This window comes from Rhinopithecus bieti, unplaced genomic scaffold (genome assembly GCF_001698545.2).
Source record: "Rhinopithecus bieti isolate Rb0 unplaced genomic scaffold, ASM169854v2 scaffold_68778, whole genome shotgun sequence".
Lineage (NCBI taxonomy): Eukaryota > Metazoa > Chordata > Mammalia > Primates > Cercopithecidae > Rhinopithecus > Rhinopithecus bieti.
The window spans coordinates 1,742,494-1,756,374 of NW_016827519.1; the positions used below are offsets into that span (position 1 = coordinate 1,742,494).

The 13,881-nt window shown below is 52.0% G+C and overlaps 1 protein-coding gene across 1 annotated transcript in view; it reads left to right on the forward strand.

The window, feature by feature from the left end:
- CCDC88C (coiled-coil and HOOK domain protein 88C) overlaps positions 1 to 13,881 on the forward strand; it is a 148,817-nt gene that overhangs the window by 83,636 nt on the left and 51,300 nt on the right. Inside the window, 2 exon segments of the mRNA XM_017863838.1 lie at positions 10,160 to 10,306; positions 11,284 to 11,428. Coding sequence (XP_017719327.1) covers positions 10,160 to 10,306; positions 11,284 to 11,428 — 292 coding nt within the window.

The window sequence follows — 13,881 nt, forward strand, 5'->3', positions numbered from 1 at the left end:
CATGCCTCTGTGAAATGACAGAAGTATTTTTCACATTAATGACTTTCATAGTGGAAAATTACCATGAGATTTATAATGCCTGTATTCATTTTATTAATCACAAGAGAAAGAGCAATAGTGTCCATCTGCATGAGACATTTACTCAGGGATAGGTAGTGACACACACGTAGGCTTGCAGACACTGAGCCATCAACGCAGGTGATGAACTGGGTATGGTCGATTGAGTCCAGGCCACTGTTGAGAGGAGTGAGTTGTAGGTGTCAGGACTCAGATAAGTAGTGGAGGACACCTGTCCTTGGATTGGAATAGTTACAACAGCCTAGCAAACCATCTTCAGTCCTCATAGGATGCTTAGAACAATTTAGGATTCCCTCCCTTTTCCCTCTTCTAGACTTGAAACCTTTCTGTTTGTGAGTGACTTTGCCTTCTTCATGCAGTGACATTAATTGAGCAGCATGGAGATAGTCAGGGAAGAGACAGCTGGACCCACAGGGCTTAGCCTCTGGGGAGGGGAGCAGGCGGGCAGCACATGGTTAGGACGCAGCACCGTCAGTGCTGTGCTGGGGGTCACGGAGGAGGGCGCCTCATCCAAACATGGGCTGCGGCCAGGGAAGGCGTTTGCTGGGAGGGTGCTGTTGAAAGTGAGGCCTGAAATAGCTAGGAGTTAACCAAGCAGGGAGAGCCAGGCAGAGGGAGGAGCAAAGGCCTGGAAGCCCGAGAAAGCAGCATGCAGGAGAGACACCTGAGGTCAGGGCCACAAGGTCCTGGTGTGTCCAGGTGGACGGTGAGAGGTGAGGCTGGAGGGGCTCTCAGGGCCCAGCCGTGGAAGGTGTGCAGCGTGCAGCATGCCCATCAAGCATTTTCACGAGGCAGGTGGTGTGGGGTATTTCAGAACATTTAAGCACTTAGGCTGCGTGGCCCCAAGTCTGCCCGATGCACGAGCCCTGCTTTCTACCACTTCTTCCCCGAGTCCCACCGGACGAGGAAGCCTGGCCCAGGAGTTTGGTTTGTGTCTTCATGGGGCGAGTTCTCAGCATGTAGAGCAGTTCTGGGTCCTGGGAGGTGTTGGAGAGATGCTTGCTGAGTGAATCGTATCTGGGGCTGGCTTTGGGCAGTGCTGCATTTGCAGAGCTGGTGGCTGCTGTACTGCATGGGAGCCCCCACCTTCTCAGATACCTGCAGAGGCCGAGTATGGGAGCACAGGCCTCTCGGGGCGGGCCTCCCACCTGAGCACTCAGGTGTGTGTCAGACTTAACTTGGAATGCAGCTCAGAGGCCTGGAGCTGAGCTACTTTGAGATGGGAGCCAGGTACCATCTGAGCCCTGCTGGGGTTGAGGTGAGCCCTTGCCCCCCGTGGGAGATGCCTGGGCCAGTCACTCCCTCCAGTGCTGAGTGAGCTTCATGTCAAGGCCCGGCGCTGCCTTAATGCACAGGTGACTTTGATGGGCCCGTGTTGCCTTTAAGAAATAAGTGTGTGCCCAGCTTTACATGAAAATCCAGGTTTTTCAGGGTGTAGCGATGCACACACACTTTCAGGGGATTTGCCCTGAGAGTCCTTAGGAACAGTTCCTATGCAGTTCAAAGCAGACAGCACCGTGAAGAAATGCATCTGTGGCCCAGGCATGGTGGCCCAATGGCCCATGCCTATAATCTCAACACTTTGGGAGGACAAGGCAGGCAGATCTCTTGAGCCCACGAGTTCGAGACCAGCCTGGGCAACATGGTGAAACCCCATCTCTACAAGAAAATGCCAGAAATATCAGCCGGCTCTGGTGGCAGGCAGCTGTGGTCCCAACTCTTGGGAGTCTGAGGTAGGAGGATTGCTTGAGCCCTGGAGGAGGCTGAGGTTGTGGTGAGCCGAGATCTGCACTCCAGCCTGGGCGACAGAATGAGACCCTCTCTCAAAAACAAGAAATGCATCTGTGAATTGAGGTTGACCCGCAGGTGGTAAAACCTTAGATTAGAAAAGACCCAAGTACGAGGTATGTTTATCCAGAAAATAAAAATGAAGTGGTTGGAGAGACGGATAGATGGATGGATATGTGATAAAGCACAGCTAGCAAAACTTGTAATTGTAGAGTCTAGGTGGTGTGTGTGTGGGTGTGTGTGATACAATTATTTTGACCTTTCAGGAAATTTCATATTTTTTTGTAATAAAATGTTAGTGTTAGAAGAGATATTCCAAGTAAAAGGTCAGTGGGACAACAGGCACTTTGCCTAAGCTCACACCTGGTCAACCATATCCATTGTGAAACAGTTAAAAATATTGATCAGTTTAAAGCTATGCAGCAGCTTCCCATAAGTCTCAGCTCTTCATTTCTCAGTTTCTCAAGATGTGGTCTGTGTCTGTCTGTATCAGGATCAGCTGAGGGTTTGTGTTTAAAATGCAGATTCCTGGGCCCCACCCTAGACCCTAGGGAGTAAGGGCAGGCCCTAGAAATCTGCATTTTACAGGCCCTCTCCCAGGCCATCTTGTCCGCCTTAAAAACATAGCCTTACTTTTAAAAAATTAACATGTACGTTATAGGAAACTGAAAAAGACAAGCAAAGAACAAAGTCCTCCAGAATCACAAGCAGTTTACAGTTTGCCGTGTCCTTCCGTGTCCTGTGTGTGCACACAGCCGCATTTTACATGTTTGAGAGCGTGCAGTATATGTCATGCTTTTTCACACATCATGAATATTTACCAATTTGAAATCCCAAAGCTGTATGAGTATTTTGATAACCAAGAATACACTACACCAACTCAATCTGTTAGGAAAAAACGTAATCCTGCCTTTCTTTGGACATAAATGTCACAGACGACAAAAATGGCAACAGGCTTCTAGATAAAAGTATTGGCAGAGTTAATGTTAAAATACTATATTCCTTTAAGGCTCAGTTTAAAATAAGACATAAAGCAACAGAGTATACTAAGTATATGTTTGGAAGAGAATTCATTAGCAGATCTATACCATTAAAATATTAGCAAGAAGGTATGTTTCCATTGAATTACTTAATGTATTCCTATAGTACAGCCAAAAGAGATGCACATACGTCAGTGGCTGTCATCCAAATGGAAATATGAACACATCTGTGTGTCTCTGTCCCTTTATACTTCCTGGATTCCTCCCAAGCTGGAGGAATACGGTTGAAGATGAACAGAGTGCTTTTTTCCCCCTGAGGCTCTTCACTCCTGGATTCCCTCCGGAAAGGCAGGGTTTGCAGAGCCAAGGGTCAGTCTGTGGGCAGAGTGAGGCCAGAGGCTTTTTGTGTGGACCTTGAGCCCCAGCAGGCAGGACTCTGTCTTACTTGACTGTGTATACAGACAGCCTGGCACACACAAGGCACTTGGTAATCACGCCATCCTTTGCTCTGCAGTTAAAAGGCTTGTAGTCGGGAGAGGAGGGAACAGGAGGAATCATGAGTTTTTCGATTCCTTGGGACTGGAGACAGGGCTGTTAGGTGAGATAGGCAGGAGAGCAGAGAGGTTATTGGATTTGTGCCAGCTCGAATTGGTGCAGCACTTGTAGGTACAGTGGGAGAGACTGGTGGCCAGGTCCGCCCAGACAGGCTGCCCCGTCTAACCCGGCAAGCACATCGGTGTGCCTCACCAAAGGGAGAGCGCGTCCTGCCATGTGGGAAGACAAGATAAAGGACCCAGGCTTTGGGGCAAGGGCAGATTAATTTTGGTTACAAAAACATGGAACACAAATGTACATGGTTTGTTTTCAAAAGTCTGGCAGCTATTTTTGCTCCTAGCCTAGCTTACATAAGAAGTGAAACAGCTAAATGAACAGCAGAGTAGGTGTCCCTCCGTCCAGGAGGAAGCGTGCGGGCAGGCGTGGGGTGTCCCTGACTTCCCTTTGTAAATAGTAGTTCTTCTGCTCAGTGCTGTCCATAGCATGGGGGTTGCCCTCAGGGCTGCGTGGGAGGAGGACGCATATTTTTAAAATTGCGTCCCATATTTTAAAATTGGCTGCAATTTTTCCCATATTTTAAAACTGGCTGCAAGTTTCTACTGCAGCCAAAGGGCAGATGCATAGATGCTGTGTGCATCCTGAGCGGAGTGGATGTAATGTCTCTCTGCTTCTGTGTGATTTACGGCTCTCTAGGCAGCACGGGCTCCCAAATAGCCCGAGGGGCAGAGACATAGCTGGGCAGAGTCTACACCCAGGGACAGAGACCTAGCTGGGCAGAGTCTACACCCAGGGGCAGAGACCTAGCTGGGCAGAGTCTGCACCAGGGGCAGAGACCTAGCTGGGTGCAGTCTACATCCAGGAGACTACCTGGGCACAGTCCATACCCAGGGGCAGAAACCTACCTGGGCACAGTCTATTCCCAGGGGCAGAGACCTACCTGGGCATAGTCTATACCCAGGGGCAGAGACCTAGCTGGGCATAGTCTCTATCCAGCTCGCCAGGTGTTAAGCAAGTCTTGTCCCCATCTGTCAAAGTGGGGGGTGCTCTGGGGCATATCTGAGACCTTGGCATCCTGTGATATAGGAGCATGTTTGCAATGGGCTTATCCTGGGGTGCACCTCTCCATGGAGAGCCTCCCTGACAGGGAGCTCCCCCAGAGGAGGTGAGGACCCTGGAATAGATCTCTGCAGTGAGGGGTCAGCCAGAGGGACAGAAAGGGTTGTTGGCCAGCACCAACCAGTGAGGAGCTGGGCTAATGATCATTCCCAGAATGTGTGTGTGTCTCTCTTTCCTCTCTCTTGCACGTGCACACACACGTGTGCACATCCTCCCCCCGCCCCCCCCTGCCATGGCGATCAGGAATAGGGTGGGGCAGGAGCTCTCCTGTGGCCTGGTCTGCCTTGCCCATAAGGCCTGGAGATAGGGCCCCAGCTCCCCTGCCCTCCTCCAGCCTCCTCTGGCCCCACACAGCATCTTCTGCAGCTCTCAGAGGTCTCAGTCATCTTTGGGAGGAAAAGGTGCTTGGGACATGTTTGTTGATTTGAGTCCAGTGTCTTAATGCCCCTGAGGCTCTCCCATCTTTTACTTAAAACAGACCTTTCCACTTTCCTCCACTCTCTCCAGCTGCCTCTCCCTGGGCTCAAAGGCGGACCTGTGTGAAAGCAGTGTCAGCTGTGGGCCCATTTCCCCAGTCTCTGGGGCCACCACCTGCCGTGCCTGCACCCGCCCCCCCCCCCCCCCCACTTACCAAAGCCACTTCTTGCCAGTGAAGAGTGCTCCTGACATGGACCGTATCCGGCAAGCACTCCTCGGCCCAGCCCTCCACACTTCCTCCCTGAGCTTCCACTCTCCACTCCTGGACTCACCCTCCCTCGCAAAAGGCCACCCCTTCAGGCATCAGGGCCCTCATTCACCCCTCGCCCTCTGCTCCTCTGGGCTTTCTCCAGGGATGGCTCACCTGCCCCGCCCACTTCTCTTAGCCCATACACATAGACCCTTCCTTGAGTGCCAGATCTTAATCCTTGGCTGAGGCTCTGTCTTGTGCTCCAGGCCTCAGTATACCCGGGTCGTCCAGAGACGTCTCAAGGCCAGTGTGTTCAGAGTCATTGTCTTTCCCTCCACACCTGCCTGTCCTGTCTCTGGTCTGGAGTCACATCCACTCGGGTGCTCAAGCCGGAGCACAGGGCCACCTTGGTTCTTTGTCTTCCTCCCCACCCTCCGCGTCCCAGGCCCAGGTGCCCCTCCTGTTTATAAGCCTGTTTCTCACCTCCCAGCATCTCCCTGTCCAGAGGCGGGTGTTGAAGAGGGCGCCTCAGCCTCACTGGCATCCTCATGTTACTCCAGAGTCTGCCCGTGGAGTGCCCTCCCTAACAGTCTGGACTGGCCAGTCTGCCTCCGTCTGTCCTGCTGCAGAGGCCTTTGCAGCCGCTCTCCATGGCTGCTGGGTAAATCCACACTGTACTCTCGTCTGCCGCTCACCCCCTTCAGCTCCCCCAGGACTCCTGGTGCTTTTGCACAAGTGCTTCCTCGGCCCAGCCCCGCTCTCTCCTCCCAGCTCTCTCCTCAGACTCCAGGGCCAGGTCAGGGATGGGGCGCTGATCTGTGCAGGCTGTGTCTCCCAGCCTCCTGCTCCAGGCACCTTGAAACCCCTCCTGACTGCAGGCAACGCTTATCACGTGGCACTTTCCTGTCTGTTTCCCAGCCAGAGTGGGAGCTCTTTGAAGACAGGGTCTGTGCCTTATTGACCCCTGGTCCTCTGTGCCCCATGCGCCTTCTGGCTCAGGGGTCAGCAGATGGCAGTCCCTGGGCAAACCCGGCCCCATGAGTTTTTATGAACACAGTTGTGTTGGAGCACAGCTAATGCCCATTTGCTGTCTCTTTTTGTGCTCCCTCTGTGGAGCTGAGTAATTGTGACAGAGACTTAAAACCTGCAGAGCTGAAAACATTGCCTGACTGGGCCTGCACGGTCTCAGGGGCTGGCCCAAATGAGGTGCACAATCGGGTCTTTCAGTGAGTGGTAACTAGACTGTGTATCTGTGGAGCTTTCCCCGCCTGCTAGGAATGGTGTCAGGCCCTAACTGCGTCCGTGCACTGAAGCCTTATGGTGGCTCTGCAGGTTTAGCAGCTACTGTCAGTTCCCACCCTCTTTTCAGATGAGGAAACGGACGATGGATTAATTAATAACATGGCAGTTGCTAAGCAGGGGGACCTGGGATGGGAATGACTGTCTGCCTCCAAGACCTTGATGCTTGCCTGTGAATGAACGTGAGCTTCAGCCTTCACAGGAAGGAGAAAATAAAGGGGGTGTGGGGAGTGCTGAATGTGGGGTACTCTCAGGAGGGGTGAGGGGCTGCCACTGTCTCCGAGGCCGTGGAGGCCTGAGGAAGGGCCCCAGCCTCCAGCAGCTCACATTAGAGCTGACACATCATGTCATAATCAGGGAATGTCAAGATTCAGGGTACTTACTAAGGACACCTTGAACACTGGGAGGTCTTCTGTTCCCACCTGGAACTTTGTGTCTCCCTCATTCCTTAATAACTGCTGAGGAGTTGTGATGAGGTTCAGCACACTAAGACGTTGAACAGGACAGACCTGACGTTTGGTTTAAGGTTTAAGTCCCCCATGCTCCTCAAAGCGGGCGAAGTTTGAAAACAGGCAGGTCTTCAGTGAAGCTGAAGGGATGTCCACGAAGCTGGATGAGCAGGTAGAGTTCAGAGCGGGGGTGATGTTTCCTGGGTGGGTAGGAGGCCTGCCCGCCCTGAGTCAGCTGACCTAGACCCTCCCCACTGAGGATGCCCTGGGCCGGCCTCCTGCTGCTATGGCCCCCTTAGGGAACTGTACGGCATCGTGGTCGCTACCGAGCTCCCTGGTGGGGGACTGCTCGTTTCTTTGATTCTGTACCTGCTCTGGTGCTGTGTGCTCCTCAGGGGTCGGGAGGCACCCTAGAAGCCAGTTTTTGCTGTTAACATGCTAGGTGCTGCACAGCGAGTGCCAGGGGTGCTGTTGGTGTGAGTTGGTGGTGATGGCAGCTGGCGAGTTTGTAGGTCTCAGGCACTGCGCATGGAGTATTTTACATGCATCATCCGAGCTCCGCATCACCCTGGCTTCAGGCCCATCCTGTAAAGGAGGAATCCGGGTTGACAGTGTATGTAGCAGCCCTGGGAATCGGGGCCCGTTAGCTCCCATGCCTAATCACTGCCCCAAGTCGCAGTGGCGGATTAGAAGTGAGCTCTCGAGCCTCCTGGACCAGCCCTCAGGCCTGGCCTGTGACTTCATGAGTGTGGTCCCCTCAGCTGTTTGCTGGGCTGGGCCGGGCCTTTAGCCCCCCAGATCACTGGTGGTCAGGGCTGTGGTGGGGCGTTCTGGCCTTGGACAGCTACCCAGAGGTGTGGAATCGGGCTTCCTGCTCCTCCTCACCAGGTCCCTGGGGGAGCTCTGGGCTTGCTTCGGGAGCTTGGCCGCAGCTTCTTCTGAATCTGGCTTCTCATTTCAGAGGTGGTGGTGGGGTGTGCAGGGCACTCGAGATGTTTTTGTTACCTTATATATAGTGGGAGTTGAAATGGCCAGAAAACCATGGCATGTTTGAGTAGCAGTTAAAAATCTTCTGTTCCATGCCATCTCCCCCTCCTGGCCATCCCCATTCATTCCAGGAAGTCTCCTGAGTTCTTTAATGTCCACCTCACATGCCGCCTTTGATCCTCCTCGTGGCATGATTTGGCCAACTAGTGTTATTGAACACTTATGTGAGGCTCACAAGAGCAAAAGCACAACAGTCCTGCCCGGGGTTCCTGATCTAGGGGAGGAACAGGCCGGCCTGCTGTGGCCTCAGAGCAGACCAGGGGAACACTAGGAGCCCAGAAGCCTGACTTGGGTGGGACACAGTGAATTCTCAAGCACTTCTCCGAGGGGACAACTCAGGCTGGGTCTTGAAGGCTAAATAGGAGTTGGTTGTGAGGGTGAAGCAGCGGGAGCCTGTGCGGTGGTTGCTTAGGGCCTGAGGGTAGTGATGCTGGGGAGTGCTGGTGGTGGACCCTGCTGGAACACTGGTCGGAAGAGTGGGGACAATAGCCAGAGAGAAAAGACCCAGCCTTCTTTCTGCTTTGAAGTCTGTCATTGTGCTCTGGCTCGTGTCATTAGTACAATAGGGGCCTTTCACCCACACAAGCCCCCGAGGGTGGGCTTCAGGGAGCCGAGGGCAGTGAGGAGAGCACAGGGTCTGCAGCTTGTCAGGCCCCAGCTTTGTACCTCACTAGGTTTGTGGCTTTGAGCTCATTATTTTTTCTGAGTTGGTCTTTCATCTGCAGGAAGGGACTGTCCCTGCCTCTCTCTGAGGGCCACTGTGAGTAAGGCGGTGCATGGATTGCCTGGGGCAGGGCCAGCCACATAGTAGATGTGGTCTCTGCTGGGGACTGGCCGAGAGGGCACACAGGTGAATCCAGAGACTTAATGGCCAAGCCCCTCACCCCCTGCCAGGCTTTGATCAAAGCTGTGTCCGCTGGCTGGAAAGTGTGTGGCTTCCCCTCCACCAGGAATCTTGGATTCTGGCCCACATAGGAAGATGAGCACATGGTGGATAAGAAGGAACTCCCAGCCTGGTTCCCAGTATGATTCGTGAGTGGGACAAACCTTAGACAGCTCTGCCCACCGAAAGAAGCATACAGGTTGCTGGCGTGTGCCGTTTGTAACCTGCGAAGGCATTTGGGGAAAGCTCAGTTCCCCACCAGATACCGAGCAGTGCTTGGAAGGGCCCAGGAGAAGAGAAACCAAGAAAGCCCTTAGCCTAGGAACAGTGGAGATGTGGGCCCCGGACCGACTTCTTCCCTTGTGCACTTCACTGCCTATGACAAAAGTAGATCCGGTGGACCCCTCAACTGTGTATATTTGTGGAGTTCACATTTGTGTGGTTTGCTGTGCTGAGACTTAACTGTCTTAAAGACCCCCATTTCCAGGAAACTGCCAATAACTTCTCTTTTCTAAGAGTGTTTGTAAGATACTCAGATTCGGAGCAGTGTATTGAATGAAGCTTATCTGAATAGCTGCTTTTTTCCAGGCCCCACATCTGTAGAATGAATGTTGAATCAAGAGGTCTACTAGACTCAGACCTGGAACCCAGGATTGACTCTTGACCCCACTCACTCCTTCCTTGTTAAGGAAACGGGCTCAGAGACCCCTTGTCCATCCAAATGAGATTAAGAATGTCAAAACCTTGGCACTATTCCCAGCCTATCTTGATTCATAGATTTTTTTCCTTATAGCAGAGAAAGTCCATTGTCCTTGCCCGATTCAAAAGGGTGAAGATGGGCCGGGCGCAGTGGCTCACACCTGTAATCCCAGCACTTTGGCAGGCCAAGGCAGGCGGATCACCTGAGGTCAGGAGTTCTAGACCAGCCGGGACAACATGGTGAAACCTCGTCTCTACTGAAGATACAAAAATTAGCCGGGTGTGGTAGCGGGCACCTGTAATCGCAGCTACTTGGGAGGCTGAGGCAGGAGAATTGCTGAACCCAAGAGGTGGAGGTTGCAGTGAGCTGAGATCGCGCCACTGCATCCCAGCCTGGGCGACAGAGTGAGATTCTGTCTTGGAAAAAAAAAGTGAAGATGATAAAAACAAAAAGTGGAGAAAAAACTTCCTGCCTCGGACTTCCCTCTAGATTGTTTGCTTGGGTCCAGATGCCTGAAAGAGCTTTGGTTTTAGAATTCTGTCCTAATGACCCAGGTGCCTTTATCTGATGGTTCTCATGTATGTTTTTGCTAACCAGGAGCTGAGAGAAGATAATATCATTTTAATTGAAACCAAGGCCATGCTGGAGGAACAGCTGACTGCTGCTCGGGCCCGGGGCGATAAAGTCCATGAACTGGAAAAGGAGAACCTGCAGCTGAAATCAAAGCTTCACGACCTGGAATTGGTACTGCAGGCTGTGTTGTTACTGCACTGAAAACAGATTGGGGTGGGGCACAGTGGCTCATGCCTGTAATCCCAGCACTTTGGGAGGCTAAGGTGGGAGGATCCCTTGAGCCCAGGAGTTCTAGCCCTGGCAACCTAGTGAGGCCCCATCTCTACAAAAATTTAAAAATTGGGCATGGTGGTGTGAGCCTGTAGTCGCATCTACTTGGGGAGACTGAGGCGGGAGGGTTGCTTGAGGCTGGGAGGTTGAGGTTGCAGTGAGCCATGATCACACCACTACATTCCAGCCTGGGTGACAGAGCAAGACTCTGTCTCAGAAAAAAAGAAAAGAAAAGAAAACAGATTGGGGCAGGTTCAGGTTTATGCCATGCCCTTCTCTGATAGTTCAGCTACTGGGTTTGTTGCTGCTACCGCCACTGCTGCTCCCACCGCTAACACCAATGACTTGCTGACTGCGGGGAGTAGCTGGCTAAAATCATCAGGCTTGAGTGGGTGCCACTTAACACCCACAACAGAGAGCACTTGACTTCTGTATTGCTTTTCTGTAGGAATGAGTGTGTGTGTGTGTCTCTTGCAAGAAAGGTTTTTGCTGTTGTTGATGGTGTGGGGTGAGCTGTGATCTGTTAGCCTCTTAATAGCTTTAGAGGCCTGTTAGGGCTTCGCTAGAGCCACGAAGCTGCCCATCACTGCACACTTGCTTTAAAGCCCTGTGCAATGCGTCACTTTGTTCAGACAGCATTCAGTTAGGGACCTCGGGTCTCTCTTCATAACCTAGGTAGCCAGGTCAGGGTACCTTTGAGTGGCTTTACCTCTCATAACAGGGCCCTGTGTTGGGACGTTTCTGTGCAGCTCTGTTTATTTGGAAGTGAGCCAGTACATCTTCATCCACAGCACATGATGGTAGCTGTACAGGGGCTGAGGCTTGTCCAGAGGGCTTCCCAGCTGTGCAGCCTCACTTCTTGCCTCTTCTTACCCCAGGACCGGGACACAGATAAGAAACGAATTGAGGAGCTGCTGGAAGAAAACATGGTCCTTGAGATTGCACAGAAGCAGAGCATGAACGAATCTGCCCACCTTGGCTGGGAGCTGGAGCAGCTGTCCAAGAACGCAGACTTGTCAGACGGTAGGTAGTGCCTGGTGCCAAGGAGCCAGCCTGGCCGTGACCACCACTGCCTCCAGGGAGCTGAGCCCTGGGCTCTGGAGCTGCCATGTTAGCCCATCCATTAATCCCAGGCAAACACGATTTCCTTCAAGCGCCACTTGGAACTGTTTCATTACAGTTCTCCCCGGGGAAGACACGAGGGGTCTGGCAGCCTTGATGTCAGGACGCAAAACACAAATTAAGTGTTGCTAGGTTTCCCAATTCCCATATGGACATTCCCAAGAGCTTTCAGATTATAGTGCACTGACACCCAGAGGCTCTCTTAGGCCATCTGTGGATGGCTGAAAGCCCTGGATGGCGGGAGTCATCACCAGTGGGCACGAATCCCTGCTATAAATGTACCCTGGGCGTTATTTCCTCCATTCATTTGCATAATTGGGCAAGATGGAGGCAGCCTGTTTTCTCTCTCCTGGGTGTGGGGATTGCTGAGTGGCTGTTGCCCCCGAGACCCAGTTTCTCAGCGCCTCTGCCGGGCCTCTCCCTTTCCCTCTTCCCTCCTGGACTTGCTCTACTGCCCACTGCCCTGCGCCCCCGAGAGGAGGTGTCGGTCATGGGAAGCGTGGGCGGGGCCGCACTCAGCCCCGCTGGCAGGAAGCCTCAGCCCCGGCAAACAATGAGCCAGTTCCTGCGTTTGAAAATAGCACACGCTCACCGTTCCGGCGCACGTGATAGTGCAAGTTCATAGTTACTTAGATTTTCCAGGGTGTGATGGGGCTTTTGGCTTGTTTAGGGGGTGGCTTTAAAAATTTTTGATAGACATCTAAGCATTCTGGAAAAGTTATTGGAAACAGGTGAATATTTTTTGTATTTGGGGGTTTCTATCAGTTCCGAACCTAAAATCAGTTTCACTGTGAATCAGTGTGAGACGTTCGCTATCTGGGCTTTGGTATCTGTGCGTAGCGCTGGGGCCTGAGGGCTGCACGAGGGGGATCCCCCCCAAAAATCCCTCGCTTCTGGAAGTCCAAGTTGAGGGTGCCCCCTAGTGGAGCATAGAGGTGGTGCAAGCAGCTTAGGATGGTCTCCCATCAACGAAGTATTTGTTAAGAGACCATGGTGGCTGGTAGGGTGAGAAGGCCTCACCGATTTACACTATTTTGTATAATGTGTGAGCTCCTTCAGGTTAATACCATGATTTATTCTTAGTCTTGTCAACTCCTAGTGCCTAGCTAGGAGCTGACATCGTGCAAGCAAAGCCTGAGTGTGTGGGGTGGTGGCTTTGAGAGCCAGAAACACCTGGCATAAAGCCTTAGTTCCTCCACTAGTTTGCTAGGTGACCTAGGGCAAGTACTTAACCTTTTAAAACTTTAGTTTCCTTACCTGCAAAATGGGGGTAATGAACCTGCCTCACAGGATGGCTGTGACGATGAGTGAGAAGACAGCGGAGCATGAACCCCGACTCTGGCCCTTGGTGTGTTCCATAGAGGGCAGCTCTTCTTGTCTGTCTTACTAAGACATACCCAGTTACTCTGGTTGCTGGGGGTGCTGATGAGATTTGCACTAGTAAGGAAACACTGGGCCGGGCACAGTGGCTCACGCCTGTAATCCCAGCACCTTGGGAGATTAAGGCAGGCAGATCACTTGAGGTCAGGAGTTCGAGACCAGCCTGGCCAACATGGAGAAACCCCGCCTCTACTAAAACTACAAAAATTAGCCAGGCATGGTGGTGCGTGCCTGTAATCCCAGATACTCAGAAGACTGAGGCAGGAGAATCGCTTGAACCTGAGAGGTGGAGGTTGCAGTGAGCCAAGATCACACCACTGCACTGTAGCCTGGGCAAGAGAATGAGACTCTGTCTCAAAAAAAAAAAAAGAGAAACACTGGCGTTTTAGTAGTAAACCATTGTGTCATTTTAATAGTCTTCAAGGCACTGACTTTAATGGAAGAGGAAATGAAGCATCAACTCCATTGTTTAACTCATAGAACCTTAAAAATTATTCTCTGTGGTCAGTTTGGGAAGGTGAAAAGGGATGGTGGTTATGGTTGCAGAAAAGTATGCTTGTACCTAATGCCACAGATCTAAACACTTTAAAATGGCTGAAGTGGTACTTTTTAAATGTATTTTTCTATAATTTTAAAATGGGTTCCCCTGCCGTGAATTCTGCAGAGGCACTGTCCGGATGACCACAGGTTTTGAAATAATGGAGTGTTGTTTGAGGCTCGGTGTCGAAGTTAGGTTAGTTTCATTTACAGCTTAGTTGGGCCAGAGTCCTCCAAGTGTCTTTGTATGTGGAGTGTGTGTGTGTGTTTATGTGTGTGTCAGCGCTGGGCTGGGGCCAGGGACACACCGTCCCCTCTACTGCTCGCCTGTTGTTGCTTTGGGTCTTTGGGGCGTTCTGGCCTGTTGGGTGGTCTGTGTCATTATCCTTGGTAAAAGATGGAAACTCAGAGGGAAACGAGACGCTGTTCAGTCTTTA